This window comes from Anolis carolinensis, chromosome 2 (assembly GCF_035594765.1).
Source record: "Anolis carolinensis isolate JA03-04 chromosome 2, rAnoCar3.1.pri, whole genome shotgun sequence".
NCBI classification, from domain to species: domain Eukaryota; kingdom Metazoa; phylum Chordata; class Lepidosauria; order Squamata; family Dactyloidae; genus Anolis; species Anolis carolinensis.
The window spans coordinates 212,083,123-212,104,288 of NC_085842.1; the positions used below are offsets into that span (position 1 = coordinate 212,083,123).

A 21,166-nucleotide genomic window follows, 5' to 3' on the forward strand; every position below is an offset into this window, starting at 1 on the left:
TGAGAGCTGAATGGTTGATCTCTTGAGTTGGTGGTAAAAATGAGACCCCAAACTTTAATGGTTCCGTAGTGCATCTTATCTTACCAATAGACACTCTACTAATTCCTTGCTAGTATTCCATCATTCTCTGTCCTCATCATCTTAAGCCTCTTTTCTTAAAGATTAAAAGCTGTGGTTCTGGGTACACTAGGGCTCCATCTGCATTGCCCTATAATGCAGTTTCAAGCTGTATTATATGACAGTCTGGATGGGGTCTTAATGAGCAGTTCCATTTGATAGGGTGCTCTTTTCAGACCAAATATGTATTTGCTATATGTATTTGCTATATGTATTTATGTCAAAGTCTCAAAATTTTAGTCAAATTGAACTAAAAAACCTGGGTCAACTTGCCCATGGGTCAGTATAATCACTGACTCTTAATCATATATATATATATATATGTGTAGTAACCACCCCTTCTCTGACTACAGTGGCAAAAGGCAAAAGCTTTGTTAATTCAGGGAGAATCGAAAAGAAGCACTGACACCTTTTTAAAATCTCTGGGTGGGAAAATGGTAGTGGTGGTGGCTAGAGGTGACTGATCTCCTAATGCAGAGCTGTCACTTTCCCTCGTCGCAGATAATCCTTGACCTATCCACAGATCACAGCAAAATTCATGATTTTGGTTCCCAAACCTGTTCTCAGCTGATACATAGTGTTCCCAAGAATGGAAGTTCCTAGGTGTTGATAGAGAATGCATGGTGTTCCAGCATGGTGTTCCAAGTTTCCTACTACTCCTTCTGATTGCATGCTAATCTTTCTGGCAATGCTTCTTTCTCAGGTGGTCGACCTTCCAAGCATGCAGAAAGTGGAGGTGTACCTGGTGGAGCTTTACCTCTGCCAGCATAATGACATGGACAACTTTGTGATATCCCAGTTTAGCCGCATGGATGTTATTGGTAAGAACACAAATGGTTGAGATGATGTTTGAAGGGGAAATCCCTGAGCATAGGTGCCTGGATGTTGAGATCTGTCAAGGCAGCCTTCATCTGTGAACAATACTGTATGAGGAGAACCTCAACAGCACCTTCTCTGCTGTGAGCCCAGTTGTGGAGTACTCTCCCATTGGAGGACTGATTGCCACCAATTCTAGCTTCATTTTGATGCTCATAGATAGTTCTTTAATCACGTTTTTGTCGGCCAGTGATCTCGTCTTGACTTTGTTTTATTCGATGGAGTTGACATCATATAATTTGTTTTAAAGTTGCCTTTCTTGTTTGTATCCAGTAGTGCCATTCAGCCCTGGTTGTTAAAATTGTTGAAAGATGTGGAGCCAGTTTTAAGCATAAATTTAAAACTCGTGTCTTGTGTTTAATCTCTGTTCTGTGTATTTTATAGAAATAAGTTTATATATATATATATATATACACACACACACACACACACACACATACACAAACAATGTTTATGAGTTTTAATTATGCTGTAACCTGCCTCGAGCCATGAGGCGAGGCGGGTAAGAAATAATAATAATTATTAATGAAGTCAGGGAAGGAGGAGGAAGTCTATAAAGAGGTTCAGAGCAGAGGGAAGGATTGGGTCCTTGAGAGCCTCAGGGAGGAGCTAGGGACATAGATGTACCTGGTGCCCCACTGTCTAGCACAGCTGGATGAAACAGCTAGAGGTGAAGCTGGAGGAGCAACTTTGCCTGCCCTTGGGATCCCAAGAACTGGTTGTGAATTGTTTTGAATGACACCACAGTGTACAAGCTCTGGGATCCCTGGATATAGGGCAGTGTGGAAGTGATACAGCAGTCATAGAAATCCAGCTTGTCATCCCTGTAGCAATGGCTATTTCTACAGGGAGGTGACTTCTTCTGTGTTCCCCTCCCCAGACACAGTACTTAAGGAAGCACGGCGCCAGTTTTGCATCCCGGCTGAAGATGAGACAAGGCTCTGGGTGAAAAACTCAGACGGTTCCTGTGAGAGGCTCCGGAACTTGCAGACGACGGTGCTGGATGCCTGTCTCAGCTCAGGGCAGGTAACACAGTTGCAGTCACAGGTTGAGCTGTCTTGGACATGCAAGGCCCCAGGTTTCAGATCCATACTGAGTGAGGTAGCCTGGGGCCCTCCAGGTGGGCCTGAACCCATCAATACTGGCCACGTTGGCCAGTGATGATGCATAAGGGGATTTATTTACTCATTTATTTACCCCTGCCTACCCAGAATGGGAACCAGGGCATCATATGGTCAATTAAACAAGATTAAGCCAAAACCCTATTTTGTAAAAGTTAAAAAAAAAAATCAAGAGGCAGTATTATTTTTAAGTGGTTTAAAATGGCTTTAAACACATCTAAAACATAAGGGTAAAGGTAAAGGTTTTCCCCTGACATTAAGTCTAGTCGTGTCTGACTCTGGGGGTTGGTTCTTATCTCCATTTCTAAGCAGAAGAGCCGGCGTCTGTAGACTCCTCCAAGGTCATGTGGCTGGCATGACTGCATGGAGCGCAGTTACCTCCCACCAGAGCAGTATCTATTGATCTATTTACATTTGCATGTTTCTGAACTGCTAGGTTGGCAGAAGTTGGGGCTAACAGCACGAGCATACCCTACTCCCTGGATTTGAACTGCCGATCTTTTGGTCAGCAAGTTGAGTAGCTCAGCGGTTTAAACCGCTGTGCCACTGGGGGCAAACTTGCTAAAACACATTTACTAATAAAAGATAAGAGCTTTCGCTTTCAGAATTGAATTAACTTTTCCCAGACTGGCAGGTGCTAAACGGCCCGACTTGCAGCTCCCATCATACTCAGCCAGCATAGCCATCAGCCAGTAATCTTTCAGACTGAGGCTGGAGGAGACACAGCCCAGAGCACCAGGAAGGCATTGGGGTGGGGAGGAGTTAGCAAAATTGGAAGAGTACTTCTGCCTATGATTGTTACGTCAGAATGCAAGTCCTGTGCCTGCAGCTGGCCGTGAATGGGTGCCTTTTTATCTTCCTTGCTCATCTGGTACGCGCATATCTGAGCTGATTGTTGATTGAGCATTTGCAAAATGCTTGGGAAGCTTTAGAAAACTCCTCAAACATTTTTAAAAGTTTATATTGGATTTAAGATATAGCTTAGACCAGGTATGGGCAAACTTTTGGCCCTCCACGTGTTTGGAGTCCCAGCTCCCAAATTCCTAACAGCCTACCTGCTGTTAAGAATTGTGGGAATTGAAGTCCAAAACACCTGGAGGGCCAAAGTTGGTCCATGCCTGGTCTAGACATAGTCTGGAAAGATATAGTCTAGACATCTTCTTCCAAAAGCCATATTATGTTTTGGAATGTCTTTCATACCAGAGAGTTCATCAGAACATGTACAGGAGACCTTTCTCACCTCACTGAGTAGCTTCAGTTTAAAATTGAGGAAAAAATCTGATCAGAACACATTTATATGGGTGAATTGAAGAAGTTATATTGTACACACCTTCACTGACATTGCTTAAAGTGCATTAGAGCGAATTTAATGACTCCAATGTTTATTTATGTACTCTGTGTTGATGACTCTCCATGAATTTCAGTATAGGTTTATGTAGAGCCTAACTCCATTTTCCATCCATTTTTCCCTGAAGGAATGGCTACTGTGTCTGTATGTACCTTCAAGTCACTTCTTGACTTATGGCGATCCCATGAATTTCACAGGGTTTTCTTAGGCAAGAAGTGCTCAGAGATGGTTTTTGCCAGTTCCTTCCTCTGAAATGTAGTCCACAGCATCTGCTATTCATTAGTGATCTTGCATCTAAGCAGTAACCAGACTGACCCAGCTTAGCTTCCCATTTCAGAAGGAATCTTGTGCCTTTAAAGCAGTGGTTCTCAACCTGTGGGTCCCCAGATGTTTTGGCCTTCAACTCCCAGAAATCATAACAGCTGGCAAACTGGCTGGGATTTCTGGGAGTTGTAGGCCAAAACACCTGGGGAGCCATAGGTTGAGAACCATTGCTTGAAAGGGTTTAAATTAGGATTTATTCAGTTATTATAGTTCTGATGTATTAATTTGTTGAAATTGGAATGTATTTTATTGTATATGGCTGGGCTTGGTCCTATGTAAGCTGCCCCGAGTCCCCTAAGGGAGATGGGGCGGGATACTAGAATAAAGTTGTTGTTGTTGTTGTTGTTATTTAAATATGCATTGATCTAATATGTTCTTTTGAACTGATGTTTTAACTGGTTTTTGTGTTGTGTGTTTTTAACTGATGGTCTATGCTGCATTTTAATATGTTGCTGTGTTTTCATTTTGTCCCTCACACCCCCCCCCCTTTGATTCTTTTAGGTGGTGATAATGGAAACCAGGAGTAAAGATGGCACTTGGCCCAGCTCAAGACCACATATCATGTAAATATTTGCTTCTTGTGTTTGCATGTTTAAATAATACATGCATACCCCTTCTTGTATCCAATTCTCTTTTTGGGCTTCAGAGAGGCAGCCACATTAGGGGTACTGCTGTGCAAGTTCGAGCTCTGGGAGGTCGGGGTGTGTAGTTCTCCTTCACTTGTGCCATTTTCTGTTCTTCATAGCCTCCCTTTTTTCTTGTCTCACTTAGGAAGAACTCCATTGAGGAGGAAGAACTGTATCGAGGACAGCCGGGAGTCTGTGGCCTTACCAACCTAGGCAACACCTGCTTCATGAATTCTGCTTTACAGGTATGAGGATTCATGGACGGTTGACAGGTAGGGCTGGCCCACTGCTGCCATACTTTCTGCTCCTGGAGGGTTGAACAATAAACAAGACAAGAATTGTGCTTGCGTTCAACTTGTCCTGGCTGCGTGATATTCTGCCATTGCAGATACATGTCTGCCCAGAAGTGGGCAGTAAAGGATCAAATCCTAGAAAATATTTTGAACATCTCCCTCTTTCAATGTAGAGGTGGTTGATATGGAAACATCTTTGATTCTGTGAGGCTAGTTGGATTTGGGGTTGACAGAACAAAGTGGGATTTGCTCTGTTTTATTTATTTAGTTATTTATTTTTGTAAAGCTAATGCACAAACATTATACATGTTTGCCTTGTTTTTTCTACCTGGACACAAACAGTAAAAAAGAAAGGAAACGATTAAAGTAGAAGACTGGGAAACAGGAATTAAAAAGTGGATGAAATAATATAGAACACAGGGTTGCTGTGAGTTTTCTGGGCTGTATGGCCATGTTCCAGAAGTATTCTCTCCTGATGTTTCACCCACATCTATGGCAGGCATCCTTAGAGGTTGTGAGGTATATTGGAAACTAGGGTAGTGAGGTTTATATATCTATGGAAGATCCAGAGTGGGAGAAAGAACTCTTGTCTGCTGGAGAAAAGTGTGAATGTTGCAATTAATCCCCTTGATTAGCATTTAATGGCCTTTCAGCTTCAAGGCTTGGTTGCTTCCTGCCTGGGGAAATCATTTGGTTGTGGTGGGAGAAGGGACTACTTTCCATCTAGAAATTCCACTGCATACACAGCCACACCTCCCCAACTTTTGAAAGTTCGCTGAATATTTGCAAGACTGTTTCATGTCCTAAAGTCCAACATACTTCATAAAGTCCAAAAAGTGACACTCTCAAGATCTTTTTTGGTCCATTCATGGCTTCATTTTGCAATTGGACTTTGGGATACAACTTCTCCCTATAGAAGATAGTTGTGTTCCCTCTCTTTCAGTGTCTAAGCAACGTGCCCCCTCTTACTGAGTACTTCCTTAACAATTGCTACCTGGATGAGCTCAACTTCAGCAACCCCCTGGGCATGAAGGGCGAAATTGCTGAGGCTTATGCTGACCTTATAAAGCAGCAGTGGTCAGGCCACCACCGCTCCATCGTGCCCCGGATGTTCAAGGTGAGGTTTCTTATTGTCCTTTCTTCTCCTCCTCCTCTCCTACCGTTATGGTCTAAAACCCACCATTTTGTCTTCTCCCCTGCAGACCAAAGTGGGCCACTTTGCCTCCCAATTCCTTGGGTACCAGCAGCACGATTCCCAAGAACTTCTCTCATTCTTGCTTGATGGGTTGCATGAGGACCTCAATCGTATCAAGAAGAAAGAGTATATAGAGCTGAAGGATGCAGCAGGGCGACCAGATGAAGTGAGCTCTGTGTGTGTTTGCATGCGCGCGCTTGTGGTGGGAGGAAATAGGAAGTTGTTGATTTCTAATCTGGAATTTAGTCTGAGAAAATGGGTCCTCTTTATGTTTGTTTTTTTAATTACAATTTGGAGCACAAGCTATCCATGTATGCATTTTTTTCTGCCTGTAATTTTTATCTTTTGAATGTCCATTTTCTTGCCTTTGTATAAACAGTTAGGTTTTAATCTACTGCAGGCATCTTCAAAGTGTGACCCTCTAGCTGTTTTAGCCTCCAGCTCCCAGAATTCCTGATCATTGAACAAGTTGGCTATGGCTTCTCGGAATTGGAGGCCCAAAGAGCTGGAGGGCTTCAGTTTGAAGATGCCTGATCTACTGGATCCTTTGTGGTCTGGATCCTCAGGGCAGTCTTCCAGCGCAGTTAGTACCCTTTTGTATTACACAGTTACCATGATTCAGTTTTAGCTGTCATGGTTGTATGGAGTTGTCGTGGTGCTGCCTTGTTCATGCTCTTAACACAGAGAGTCAATATTCAAGTACATACGCAGGATTCATAAATCAAAGCCAGTCGTCAGTGACTAAATGCTGAGGTCAAACAAACCCAAAAGTAACAATTGCAGCCTGACTTAAGCCCAAGTGAGGTCCAGGGTTCACAAAGCCAATCACACAACGAGTTCATGATAACCCCATTCAGCAAGGTGTTGCTTCCAGCAACAAGACTGCGAAGTGAAGAGTTTTTATGCTAAGGCCACAGGTGTTGCTTGTGGATAGCTTGTTTCTCAGCTAACCTGGCAGACCTGCGTAATTGAGCTTGTTCGCTGCAAAATTGCACATGAAAAGGAGCCATTAACCTGTCAGCAGCCGGCCCTGAAGTACTGGCTTCTGCTTGCTCCTCCTGCTGGGATGTGGTGTGTACTGCTAAGGGTTCTCCTTCTGCAGCTACTGTACTCTGTTGTGCAGGCTGATGAAAGCTGTTGGTCTGCAGCTCCAACCATTCATCCTCGATGTCAGAGCTGACCAGGACACACGTCCTGGGTTTACAATTTATTGTGAGGGGAGCATTTCATATTCTTACCTACAGAGTTTCTGCAATACTTGACAAAAGTATAAAACCCAGCATTATATAGGGTGCGTCCTTGGTAATGGAATTATAATGCTGTAAGGGGAAAGGGTCCTTTATTTTGCCAGTTGTGAAACAAGACAACAGTTGAGAGTTGGTGCCTTTTTTACTAAGGCAACCCAGGATTTTCAGACCTTAATCACAAGTAGAAGGGGCACAATTAGCATGTGGAAAATCCCTGTTGCATCTGTGCAGGAAGGGAAGACAAAGGAACAACAGTTAAGTACTCTCTGATGCCTTTTTTCTAGGCTTGCTTTTTCTAACTCAGTATCTTCCAGATGTTTTTGACTGCAACTCTCAGCACTCTGGACTATATTCGTGTGGTTAATGGGTGTCAACATTTCAAACTTCCATGCAGGTTGTTAGAAACCATGGATTGGCTGCGGAGAAATTATTTGAAGGCGGTTGAGCGTAATAGGGTTGCGTTTGAGGATTTGCCTGCGCAATGTAAAGAACCTGTGGTGGGAAATAACACTTCTGGCCTTTCAGTGATGCTTTGGCCTACAGTTCCCATCATCTCCTCCCAGTATAGGGCAAATCATAGGTGAGGGGATTGTGGCCTGTTGGCTGCCTATGACCCTGGGCTATAGACTTGACCACAACATTTTTTTAAATGGTCAATTGCACAGAACACCCACTCAAACTACAACAAAAACATAGCAGTTTGTGTCTCCTAACTCCACACTGCCTCCTGTCCTTCAGTCATAGAAAAACCAGCGTCTTTCAGCCAAAAATCAAAAAGAGATATGAAATTATATCATTTCTGGTCATATTGGGAGTGACAATATGGCTTCTGATGGCAGAGTTGCCTTTCCCTGGGTCATGAGTGTATGTCCAATACGTCCAACAATCTGGAAGGTCGTGTGTTCCCCCCTCTCAACATAGGGAATCTCTTCTCAAGCCTACTCTATTTAATGTTTTGCCTGTTTTATAATGTGTCAATTTATGTCCTGAAGTGTATGTCTTATTTGGTGTGCAGTTAGCTCTATGTGCTTTACACAGTGGGAAGACCACGTGATTGGTTCAGTAACTGTTTAGAATGTTCAGTTTTTAAAAAGGATGGCAGTTAGAAATGTCAGTTGAGGCATGTTTGTTTCAGTACAGAAGCCAATGTTAGAAGCTGGATGACAGTTGAGGCTTGAATCTGTTAGAGTGCAGAAGCCAGTGTTAGGAGTTAGAAAACTGTTGAGGCTTGTGTTTTCCTTGGAAGTAGACTGTTATGAAAGAGAGCTGTACAAAGCAATATAGTTTTGAAGAGACTGTTAAAGATTATAAGTTAAAGATGCTAACTGAAACATTTTGAAGTGTAACTTGACAAGAAATGTACCTGTATATTTAAATAGATGAAGTTATGAGTAAAACAAACACGTTACTTTGAAAGAAGCCTACTTGAATCTTTGTCTGTTGAAAGCATCGAACAGAAACAAAATATCTATGTGTGCAGCGATTATCCATTATCCAATAAACTAAAGGAACACCTTTGAAACTCTGTTACTCAATAGGTTATCATCCTAACAGGTCATAATCCTCATTAGGTTGTGATCCTAACAGGTCATAATCCTCATTAGGTTGTGATCCTAACAGGTCATAATCCATTATCCCAATACTTCTATCTGAGAAAAACTGGGGCATCTCTTTGCACTGCCAGTTAGTGCTAAGCTGCAAGGCTTGGTGCGGTGGAGCAAGGAAATGAAGCCCCATTTCGGTGCTGGCAGAGTGAATCCCATCTTCTCCACCACTTGCATTTTCCACAAGGTGGCAGAGAAGGTTGAGTATTTCTTTTGCTTCTGAAGATTTCAAAGTTGAGAGAGGATTGAGGAAGAAAGGAGGGGTGCAAGAAGCTGGGTAGAGCTACTTCCCTTTGAAAAAAGTATGGAGCTGTTTCATCTTCTTCATCATCATCATGATCATCATCATCATCATTTTTATTCCTCTTCTCTCCTAATACAGAGACTCGGGCTGCTAACCTTTCAACAGCTAATTTCCATGTTAAAAACAAAAATCTAACATCTTCATTTCTGGGGATATAGAACATAACTTGTAACATAACTCCTTGGAAATAGTGTATTGTGTGCTAGAGGGAAACTGTTTTTCCTTCTCCCTCCAGGAAGTAGCGGAGGAAGCGTGGCGCAACCACAAGCGTCGCAACAACTCCATCATTGTCGACATCTTCCATGGGCTCTTCAAGTCGACACTGGTCTGCCCTGAATGTGGCAAGGTGTCTGTGACCTTTGACCCTTTCTGCTACCTCAGTGCCCCCCTCCCCGTCAGCAAAGACCGTGTGATGGAAGTCTTCTTTGTGTCCATGGACCCCTCCAAGAAACCAGAGCAGGTACCGGCTGGCCTTTTGGAAAGAATGTTTGATTGATAGGTTTGAGCCTGTGATTTGTGGGAAGGGCTGGCAAGCCCATAGTGTGCATGGGGGCAGCCCTGGGTTTAATTCTTAAATCTTGAGGGTTGGATGAGGAAAGGCATCTATTTGTGAATATTAAGAACTGGTGTCATTTGGGGGTAAGAAGCAAGACTGAGTAAGAAGGAGGAGAAACTTTGGCTCAGTAGAAGGCTCCTTATTTGTTCTTTGGAAGGAAGGAAAGAATATACAGATGCACATGGCAATAGTGGCTGAATGAACCTGAATCTGGTTGTGTGTTGGCAATGTCCCCTTCGGGGTGAGAAGGGCGGAATATAAATACTGTAAATAAATAAATAAATAAATAAATAAATGTCAAAGGAAATGGAAGTTGGCCTCTGAGACAGTTATCTCCCTGCTGTGGATGGATTCTTTAGTTTTGGCTGTTGGTTTAGGTAGATTAACTTCCCCTTCTTTTCTTTTTCTTTACAGCACAGATTAATTGTCCCTAAAGCTGGGAAGGTGCTTGATCTTTGTCTTGCCCTGTCCAAGCACACGGAGGTGCCTGCCGAACGGGTGAGGAGTTGGTGTGAGGCGGGGGGCTGGGGTGTTATGTATAGACAGTACTTGTTCATGAGTTATGCACTTCGGGAGTGCCTTCTGTGTTTCCCCTCCATAGTAACAGCCTTCATTTCCCTTTCTGCTTATCTCACTTTCTCTCTCAGATGATGGTGGCTGATGTGTTCAGTCACCGCTTCTACAAGATCTATCAGATGGAAGAATCCCTCAGCTGCATCTTGGACCGGGATGACATCTTCATGTGAGTCTTAAGAATAGGAGAATCTTAGTAGTTGGAGTTGAAGGTGAAAAAGCCAGGAACCAACCCCCAGGTGTCCACTGTAGTATAATAATAATAATAATAATAATAATAATAATAATAATAATAATAATAATAATAATAATAATAATAATAAATGTATTGTCTTCCTGCACCTTGAGATCCAGCAAAAGGACCTCTGTTCAAGGAAGGGAAGGTCTTTATTTGTGTGGCATCTGATGTTGGGTGGGATTGGAAAGTATCCTCCTGTGAACAAAGAAAACAAACACGGGAGTCTTTCTCCAAAGTAACCCTATAGAGGACATCTAGGAATTTATGAGAAGTGAAGCAGTTAGTCTTTCAAAAGCATTTTGTTGCATTTCTTACCATCAGTATTCATAGCATAAAGTGAGTACATTCATTCAACTTTTCCCAATCTGGTACTCTCTAGCAATTTTTTTACTACTAACTTGGTACCCTCCAGACATTCTATATAGCCATAGCCATGATACTTAGGGCTAATGGATGTTATAACATTGGAAAAGACAGGCTTAAATAAATGTTGCATTTTAATTTCAGGGGCATTATTGATTGATTGATTGATTGATTGATTGATTGATTGATTGCATTTATATACTGCTTTTCTCACTCCTGGGAGGACTCAAAGTGGTTCACAATACACATTTATGTGTGATTGAGGCTTCATGGAGCCTTCCATCATATGTGTGGAACAAAGCACATACTCTGGTTATGCTACTTCCGCCCCAAGAAAGTTATGTTGCCACAGTCTTTTTAGCACTGTGTTGAGACTATTCTTCTCTGATGGGTGTTGCTCTTGTTTGTGGGGTGTTCAGTTGCTTATTGTGTCTCAGTGTATTTTCTGTCTTTTTGATTATTGTGTTCAAAAGGTCACTCTTCTGTTTAGTTTAGAATATAGATATCTCTGTTGTTTGCTTGCTTCCTTTCTCTTTTCCTGTATATCTTCCATCTTCTTCTACCCCCCACTAGATATGAAGTGTCTGTGTCCCTCCTGGAGGACCCCTCCACCGCTGATGCCGTGGTGCTGCCTGTATACCTTCGAGAGCATGCCCAAGGCCGGGACTACAGCGACACCTATTATGGGGTTGTGCTCTTTGGTCACCCACTCCTGGTATCTGTGCCAAGGGACCAGCTCTCCTGGGAGGCGATCTACCAGCTCCTGCTTCATCGTCTCTCGTGAGTACATTCGAAGGTCTTGACTTCTCCCCATACCTGAACCTTTGCCTGATGGCCGCCATTACTCTTGTGATGCAGCGGGGAGTGCAAAAAAAAAAAAAGAAGAAGAAGAAGCATATCACCCTATTGCCCTCTATTTGTTGCTGGACTGCAGCTCCCGTCATCCCTTGGCTGGATGAGACTGAGGGACTATCTAACCTAGCAGTCTGTTTCCCCATTGGTCAGTTATTTGCCAAGAGGACAATCCTGTAAACAGCTAATGGGTTCAGCTGCCCCTTGTGTTTCCCCAGTCTTCAAGCAAATGGTATGCAGAGCCATTCTAGGGTGATATATCACGTTCTTGCCATCCTAGCTATTGTAAAGGCTGTGATGAGAGTGGGGACTCCCAACATTTGGGGGTGCTATAGGTTTCTTATCTCTGCCGTAAAAATTCTATAAAACTGAATGGTTTTTGCTATTCAGGATGTCTTTGCAGCACAAAGGAAAGGGGGACATCCTCCTCTCTCCCAAAGACTCCCAATAGCTTACTGCATGGATTCCCAATCTCTTGTTTTTCGAGTGTTTTGGACTTCAATTTCCAGAAGCCTCAGCTGCATTGGCCAATGATAAGGGATTCTGAGAGCTGAAGTCCAAAACACCTGGAAGACCAAAGTTTGGGAAACACTTCCAGTTGTTTTGGATTAAAAGCCACTGCCCCAGCATACCTTACAGGACTAATCTGTGAGTAAAAGCAAAATTGGCAGTAAACCAGAATTTTGGAAACACTGGTTTGCTGTTGCTTATGCTTTTACCTAAAGTAGTCCTGCAAAGTATGCTGGACCAGTGGCTTTTAATCTTGCCAAACCTGGGATTTCAAAACCTTCATTTGAGTGTCTATTTATATTGTGGCAGCATGGCTGTTGTAATTCTGAGCTCTAAAAGCCTGCAGCAGCTCTTGGCCCGTGGAGCAGGTCTTTATCTATCATTTGTTTCATCTGTGCATGGATGCCTTTGGATTCACTTGGCATTCAGAAACAGGAGGCTTCCTGTGGGAAAAATGTCTCATTTCCAGACATTGGGTGTTCTGTAACCAGGTGTGTGTGTATTTCCATCATCAAAAAAGAAAGCAAAGTCTTCACAAGCAGGAAGTGACGCTTTTCTCCCCTACACAGGCTTAGAAACGCATGGTTACCCCAAGAGATGCCAAAAGTTATTTTTTAATTTATTTTTTTAAATCTGATGATTGATGTAGGTGAACCAAAGAAATTAAATTAATTTTAACAGTTTGAAACTGATTTTGACTATGATGCCTAGCAGTATGTGATGGGAGGACTGCTGCTTTTCTTAATTAGAATTCTCCCCATGAATCTCACCCACCATCTGTTTCTGGGTTTTCCTCCCTTCTGTTTGTATTACTGCCACAGCTGGGAGACAGTTCTGGCAGACCTTCCACCTGCCTCTGCAGGACAAGGCATGGAAGTAATCTCCCCAACCCTTCTCTTGCAGCCGGTATGTGACACAGCCGGACTCTGAAGAAGAGGAGGATCAGAGTGAGGAAGATGAGGAGGTAGCTGAGGAAGATCTCTATAATAAGAGGCCCAATGGCTTGAGTGAAGGTGAGGATGGTAGGAGAAGGGATTTGGGAAGGCAGTGTTAAGAACTGGATGCCATTTTTGTCTGCCTTCTTTTCCCACATTCAATGTACAGGGGAGGATGAAGAAGAGGAGGAGGAAGAAGAAGAGGAGGAGGAGGAAGAAGAAGAGGAGGAGGAGGAGGAGGAGGAGGAAACAGCAGCAGAAGGCTCCAACAGCCAGGAATCTAGTTTGGAAGCCAAGGAAAATGCACTGGACACACCTGTGAGGGAGGAAGGGGCTGGAGTAGAGGGGAAACCCAGCCCCAAACCTTCTCCCCATCGACACTCTCACTCGCCCCAGACACCATCTTCCAGCCCCAGCCCTCCAACAGCTAACCAGGCTAAACGCAAATGTCGCTTGCCGCAAAAGCGACAGAAGTTGCTCTTCACCCTCCATCACGTCAATTCGAACGGTACCAGCGATCGAATGGCTAGCCAAGATGAGGGCAGCAGTCTTTCCTTTAATTGTAAGTCCTTTTTTCTGGAGTGACGAGGTTGTCTCCTGGTCCATTTATGCTTGTTGGAGTAAGTCTGGCCATGTCAAGAAAGATTTTCTAGAACAGGCATGGGCAAACGTTGGCCCGCTAGGTGTTCTGGACTTCAACAATTCCTTACAGCCAGTAAGATGGCTGGGATTTCTTGGATTGAAGTCCAAAACACTTGGAGGGCTGAAGTTTGACCAAGCCTGTTCTAGAGAGACTCCATCCCAGCTTTCACAAGGACTCTGCCCAGAGGTGCAGCTAGTGGAACCCTCCCCTGTGCTAGTCCTGAAAGCTGCCACAAGAAACCCAGATCTACCAGTGTGGTCCAAGCACCTTTCCCTACATTTCCTAACTTGAAAAAATAACAACCCATCACCACCTTGAATTAAATGCTTACTAGATTAGAAGCTCAAGGAGCCCCGGTGGCGAAGTGTGTTAAAGCACTGAGCTGCTGAACTTGCAAACTGAAAGGTCCCAGGTTCAAACCCCGGGAGCGGAGTGAGTGTCCGCTGTTAGCTCCAGATTCTGCCAACCTAGCAGTTCGAAAACATGCCAATGTGAGTAGATCGATAGGTACCGCTCCGGCGGGAAGGTAACGGCGCTCCATGCAGTCATGCCGGCCACATGACCTTGGAAGTGTCTACGGACAACGCCGGCTCTTCGGCTTAGAAATGGAGATGAGCACCAACCTCCAGAGTCAGACATGACTGGACTTAATGTCAGGGGAAACCTTTTCCTTTACCTTAGATTAGAAGCTCAGACATTGTTTTACTCAGATGCTTCTTAAGAAGCAGAGACACTCAGCATTCAATGTTCTGGCTGAGGAGTACAGAGGCGATCTGACAGAAAGAATAATATTTCAGCTTTCTGAGCTTCACATAGGGGATGGGGAGCTTTGAATTGCTGCATCTCTAGAGCATCTCCCCCCTTCTCCCTGCAATATTAACTTGGAAAGTTCTCTTCACCTGTCTTGTAACTGATGTTACCTAGAGGTATGGTTTGTTCAGTGTCTTTGCTTCTAGATTAATATGGAATGTGATGACCTATTTTAGGAACAGGAGGGTTATAGTGAGGCCTTTATATGAAATGACAAAATCAAAGTTTGCTTTTTGTATTTTAAAAAATAATTGGTAGAAATAGAATCAGTGGATATGGAGGACAGACTGTATATTTATTTGGTTTTTTTCTTCCCTTATACAGTAAATGACCCTCCTCCTCCTTGAGCTCCTTGGCATCTTGTGTGCTCATCTTATGGACAACCATTTCTGCTCACTTTTCTGAACTATGACAGGATCAGCTTGACATTCCTATCTTGTTAAATGACATTTTTTTCTCCTTTGCTTAGCCCAACCCTACCTTGCAATGGATTGGGATTCTGACATGAAGAAGCGCTACTACAATGAAGCTGAGGCTGAGGTGAGTTTGAAAGGCCTACCAGGCTCCTGACCCCTCTCTCCTGCACCAGAGCAGCCCCTCCAACTCTGTTGCATCTCTTCCTCAGGGCTACGTCAAGCATGATTGCATGGGCTACATGCTAAAGAAGAACCCAGTTAAGCTGCAGGAGTGCATTGAACTGTTCACCACTGTGGAGACTCTGGAGGAGGAGAACCCCTGGTGAGTGCTTGGGCCTCTGTGGGATGTGCCGTTTCCACGGGGACTGAAAGTCTGAGCTAAAAGAAATGATAGCAAAGATGCATACTTGGTAGGCTCCATTCAAAATCTGTCTTTTGATAGCAAGTACTACAGCACGCATAGAGGGGAGCTTGGTTGCATCTCCTTCTCTGTCCTTCAAGCCTATAATATCTGAGACAGATCGTTGTCCAACTGTCCACATTCATTTCTCATCTAATACTATGTCTGAGATCCACTGATCACAGCCTAGTTAGCTTGAAACAATATCAAACTCTGCTACGTGGGATAGATCTGTGTGATACACACACATGGAGAAAGATGAATGAATTTCAACAAGGACAAAAGATAATACGCTTAGACAAAAAAAATGAAATGCAAAGATACAGGATGGGTGATGCCGGGCTGGACAAGAGTCCATTTGAAAAAGATCTTAGAGTCTTCGGGGACAAGAAGTTAAACATGAGCCAACAGTGTGATACATTAGCTAAAAAGCCAATGTGATTTTGGGCTGCATCAAAAGAAGTATAGTGTCTAGATTGAGGGAAGTCATGGTGCCTCTCTAGTTCGCTTTGATTAGACCTCACCTGGAATACTGTGTCCAGTTCTGGGCATCACAGTTTAAAAGAGATATTGACAGGCTAGAAGGTGTCCAGAGGAGAGTGACTAAAATGATTAAAGGTCTGGAGGCCATGCCCTATGAGGAGTGTCTTAAAGAACTGGGTATGTTTAGCCTTTGAAAGAGAAGGTTGAGAGGAGACATGATAGTCATGTATAAATATGAGAAAGGCTGTCTTGTTTTCTGATGCCCTGGAAACTAGGAATTGGAGCAATGGGTTCAAATTACAGAAAAGGAGATCCCACCTGAACTTTAGGAAGAACTTCCTGACTGTACAAGCTGTACAGTGGAAATCTCTGCCTCAGAGTGTGGTGGAAGCTCCTTCCTTGGGAACTTTTAAAAGAGGCTGAATGACTATTTTTCGGGAGTACTTTATGCTTTTCCTGTATGGCAGGGGGTTGAACTAGATAACCCATGTGGTCTCTTCCAACTCTGTTATTCTATTATTCTGAGATCAGAGTGGCAAACCTTTTGTCTTTTGGGATGTGTTAATACATCCACAGCTTGCCTTTGTCCAGGTCTCTTCAACCTGTGGCCCTCCAGCTGTTTGGGACCACAACTCCCAGAAGCCCTATTCAGTTTGTTCAAAGGTCAGGAATTCTGGAAGTTGGAGGCCCAAACAGCTGGAGGGGTGCAGATTGAGGAGGCCTACCTTAGTGCGTTAGGGCTATACACAACAAGAGTCTTATGATTCTTGAGAATGAAGGGAGTTGGTTGATATCTTTTAAATCTAAAGCACAGAAATTGAGAGTGTATTGTAAGGGCAGCACACAAATTCAGGGTTAACCAGTAATTCAGATGCCAACCCCTTGTGAGTAGGTAAGGGTAAGATAAAGGTTTTCCCCTGACATTAAATCTAGTCATGTCTGACTCTGGGGGGTGGCACTTATCTTCATTTCTAAGCTAAAGAGCTGGCATTGTCCGTAGACACCTCCAAGATCATGTGGCCATCATGACTGCATGGAGTGCCGTTACCTTCCCGCTGGAGCAGTACCTATTGATCTACTCACATTTGCATGTTTTTGAACAACTAGGGGTAGAAGTTGGGGCTAACAGCGGGATCTCACCCTGCTCCCCGGATTTGAACCGCTAACCTTTCGGTCAGCAAGTTCAGCAGCTCAGCGATTTAACCTCTGCACCACTGAGGGCTTATGAGTAGGCTTTCCCATAATTCTTGAACCCTTCATTTCTTAAAAAATGAACACTTTGTGACTTATCTTGAATTACAAAATGGAATTGTTATTGCTCCTCCCTGAATGAGTGTATTACACACATTTTCCTTTTCAAGAGAAACCTTAAGGTGCCTTAGAAGAACTGGAATATGCAAAAGTTTTAAACAGGAATAAAGCAATATGTGACTCAACATATCTGCAATAGAAGGCTTTACCTCCCCCCCCCCCCCCCCCCCCACCCAGGGTAACTACTCTTAATGGTAATCCATGGAAATAAAGCTCAGCTAGTCAGAACTCATGAAATGCCTGAGGGAAGGCAAACATGACCTGGCACATAAAGGATGATAACAATGCCAGGTGGAGTTGGCTACTATATTCTGTTCCATCCAACCAGATCTATTTTCATCTTCCTTCCTTCTCTGCCACATGCTTCTGCTCCCAGGCATCTGGCACAGAAGCCCTGCTTCTGATCTAAAGTTGTTTGACTGCTAGTCTTCATGGAGGGTGGTTAGTACTGTATTCACACATAGGTAAAGGTAAAGGTTTCCCCTGACATTAAGTCCAGTCATGTCTGACTCTGGGGGTTGGTGCTCATCTCCATTTCTAAGCCAAAGAGCCGGCTTTGTCCGTAGACACCTCCAAGGTCATGTGGCTGGCATGACTGCATCGAGCGCTGTTACCTTCCCGCCAGAGCGGTACCTATTGATCTACTCACATTGGCATGTTTTCGAACTGCTAGGTTGGCAGAAGCTGGAGCAACAGCGGGCGCTCACTCCGCTCCTGGGATTTGAACCTGGAACCTTTTGGTCTGCAAGTTCAGCAGCTCAGTGCTTTAACACACTTCACCACCGGGGCTTCTTTGTATTCACACATATTTCCTCTCAACCAGGTATTGCCCTACTTGCAAGAAGCACCAGCTGGCTACCAAGAAGCTGGACTTATGGTCGCTGCCAGAGATCCTGATTATTCACCTCAAGCGCTTCTCCTACACCAAATTCTCCAGGGAAAAGCTCGACACCCTTGTGGAGTTCCCCATTCAGTGAGTCAAGGGATAAGAGGGGGCTCAACTTTTGAGCAGTGGGTGGTGGTTTAACTTGTGGCCACTTTGCAGGATGACTTGTGCTACTGAAGTGCTGATACAGAATATTCAGCCAAAAGGGCAAGGGGATGTCCTTGTGGCAAGCTCAGAATTTGAGAAGGCAGAGAGGTATTCCAAGAGCTTTGTGCTCCACTTAGATGTGCATCCTAAACTGTTCTGCGTTATTCTGAAAATGCTGCTCTGTATGTGAGCGACATAGCCTGGATTCTGGTGCTTGTGGTCAAAGCTGTAGCTTCCCCTAAACTCTCTTCCTTTCCCAGAGAGCCTTTTGATTTGTAAAGATGATTTCAGTGGATATGGAGATACTTGCTGAAATGTAGCACTTCAGTAATGATTACACTATGTAACATGATTTTTGTTCCTGGGCTATAAATGTCATTTCCTAATTGGTTCTATCATAAAAACATGGGAAAAGTTTATTAAACTGCAAAAACATTGTTTTTGTGGTTTGTAAAAAAAAGGATAAAAATAGCACACGAAAGGTTAAAAATGGCAGCCACAGAATCACTTGTTAGTGAAAGATTGGGAAGAAGTGCCATTAAAAGAATTAGTAGCACTTTTGGGACTGGGAAAAGGAGTTCTAGCAAAACAATTTATGGACTCCACACATGCATCTGATGTAGTGCACTGGGATCCACACAACCTTGTGTGAGACCTTTATTTTATCAAACGTATTCCTGGATTCCTGTTATCTTCACATGCCAAAACAGATTAACACGGCTATCTCTTTGAGAAATGCCCAAAAGTTAAGTGTTACAGGTGGGAGTAAATAAAGATAGTGGAAGCGGTAACCTCTATTGCCAACAGATAGGTTTTTTTCTATCTACAGAAGCATAGAGAGTATTGCTTGGGGACTCTTTGCTGTTGTTATTGCTGCCTTTAAGTTTTTTCTGACTTATAGTGATCCTAAGATGAACCTACCACAGGGCTTTCTGGGCAAGATTTGTTCAGAGGGGGGAGATTACATTTGTTTTCCTCTGAGGCTGAGAGAGTGTCACTTTCCCAAGGTCAACCAGCAGGTTTCTATGGCTGAGCAGGGATTTGAACCCTCATCTCCCAGAGCCCTAATTCAGCACTCAAGATACTACATCACATTGGATTTCTCACCTTTATTTACTGCCGCTAATAATGAAGCATCTGGATAATTGGCTGCATTGTAATATCTTATATTGCAGGGACCTCAATTTTTCTGATTTCATCATCAAGCCGCAGAAAGACAATGACGCCTCGCTATACAAATATGACCTCATTGCTGTATCCAACCACTATGGCGGCCTGAGAGATGGCCACTGTATGTATTATTTTGAGACTTATGGGAATTAATCATTAATGAGGGGGGAAGGCGGGTTTGGAAGTAAACTCTTAGTAGCACTGTATCTTGAAGTGTGTATCAGGGAAATTTGTGACACTGGTTAATTGCTCTTTACTACAAATCCAAATAGTACGCATTTTAGAAATAAGCCTTTGAGAAAAGTTGGGGAAATTGTGCAAATATTTGAATCCATTCTTTTTTATTATTCTTTTACAATGTTTATGATACTCTTCAGTCAAAAGAAAAACTCCCGGGGATGGCTTACATCAAATGATGTCACCATAAAATTTAGTATTAGAATAATAGAATTGATTGAAACAATCAGGAGGAGACTGGAAATGAAAGCCAGTGAGGGTGATATGTCTAAAGACCCACACAGTTGTTTTTTTTTTACAAAAACAACTCTTCTGGATAGATAGAAGAATTTGTTCTTGGGTGGGGGGCTTGGTTCTAAGAACTCCCATGGATAAAAAAAATTGTGGATGATGAAATCCCATCATATAAAATGATAAACAACTCAAACGAATGCAAGGGAAAACCAGAGGATCTGTAAAACGGTAGGCATGCTACAGCAGGGTATGCCTACACATCAGCATAGTTCCTGAATATTTTTGACTTGCATTTGGTTGGATCTGTGGATACAGAAGCCATGGATATGGTGGGTCAACTGTATCTCCTCCCAGAGCGAGTGCCTTCTCTCCAGTTACCAGCTGCCTCATTTCTGAGAGGCAATGAGGACTCAAAGGATGGCCTCAAGGGAAGATCATAGGGGAAGTTAATGCAAGGGAAGTTAATGAGCCATCTTGGTGCCCAGGTCTTCAGCCATGGGGATTTTAAAGGCAATAGATGATCTGCACTCTTTAGAAATGCAGAAATTGGCACCCTTGTTTTCGGCAACACATTTCCGAGTCGTCTCCAAAGGACAGTCCTATGTGCAGTGTAGTGTCATCTGTCAGTTACCAATGGCATGGATCACTGGCCAGGCTCCAATCCGCTAGGCCAGGGATGTCAAACTCATTTCCATTGAGGAGCACATCAGCCTTATGGTTGCCTCCAAAGGGCTGTTGAATTCATGGAGAATCGGTGAATATAGAAGTCCAACTATATATATATTTACATAATGGATGGTGCTCTTTAGATTTTACTCAGTTTGGGTCCCCAGGCTTTATCCTTCCTCATGAGTCACTAGCTCAGTCACGTGACAGAGTGCCTGAGGCCTACATGAGTGACTCTGCAATTTTCAGGCCTCAAGGCCTCACTAGTTTACCAATTTATATATGCCAGTAATTTACAAATCAGTTCTGGCCACGTAGCTGAGCATGTCTTTCTCCTGGTGGGTGTCAGAAGATGGCCATATTCTTCTTCTATGGTCTAATGGCTCTCTGGTGTCCTCTAGACACAACGTTTGCACGGAACAAGGACAGTGGGACGTGGTTCTACTTCGATGACAGTAGCGTCTCTGCAGTTTCGAAGAGCCAAATTGAGGTAATGGCTAGTTTCATGCTAGATTGTCCTAATATTTTGATACTTGCTGGCCTGTTATTTTGAATGGAAATGTGCCACTCTTTGCAAGTGGAACCATAAAAATTTGCTGCACATGACTGTCTTTTATTATACTTATATTTTTAAAAATCCTGAGTCAAACCTCAGAATATCATAACTCTCAAGTTGATTAG

At 43.4% G+C, this 21,166-nt stretch overlaps 2 protein-coding genes across 2 annotated transcripts in view; one reads left to right on the plus strand and one right to left on the minus strand.

Annotated features, from left to right (window-relative positions):
- The window catches only part of LOC134296528 (uncharacterized), a 334,978-nt gene that overhangs the window by 119,980 nt on the left and 193,832 nt on the right, over window positions 1-21,166 (minus strand). The window lies entirely within an intron of this gene.
- The window catches only part of usp11 (ubiquitin specific peptidase 11), a 35,260-nt gene that overhangs the window by 11,312 nt on the left and 2,782 nt on the right, over window positions 1-21,166 (plus strand). Inside the window, exons 4-20 of the mRNA XM_062971677.1 lie at window positions 821-938; window positions 1,874-2,019; window positions 4,288-4,349; window positions 4,558-4,657; window positions 5,649-5,822; window positions 5,908-6,066; window positions 9,291-9,515; window positions 10,026-10,109; window positions 10,259-10,353; window positions 11,359-11,565; window positions 13,051-13,160; window positions 13,252-13,644; window positions 15,005-15,075; window positions 15,161-15,273; window positions 17,969-18,118; window positions 19,354-19,469; window positions 20,887-20,975. Coding sequence (XP_062827747.1) covers window positions 821-938; window positions 1,874-2,019; window positions 4,288-4,349; window positions 4,558-4,657; window positions 5,649-5,822; window positions 5,908-6,066; window positions 9,291-9,515; window positions 10,026-10,109; window positions 10,259-10,353; window positions 11,359-11,565; window positions 13,051-13,160; window positions 13,252-13,644; window positions 15,005-15,075; window positions 15,161-15,273; window positions 17,969-18,118; window positions 19,354-19,469; window positions 20,887-20,975 — 2,412 coding nt within the window. The remainder of the gene's footprint in view (window positions 1-820; window positions 939-1,873; window positions 2,020-4,287; window positions 4,350-4,557; window positions 4,658-5,648; window positions 5,823-5,907; window positions 6,067-9,290; window positions 9,516-10,025; window positions 10,110-10,258; window positions 10,354-11,358; window positions 11,566-13,050; window positions 13,161-13,251; window positions 13,645-15,004; window positions 15,076-15,160; window positions 15,274-17,968; window positions 18,119-19,353; window positions 19,470-20,886; window positions 20,976-21,166) is intronic.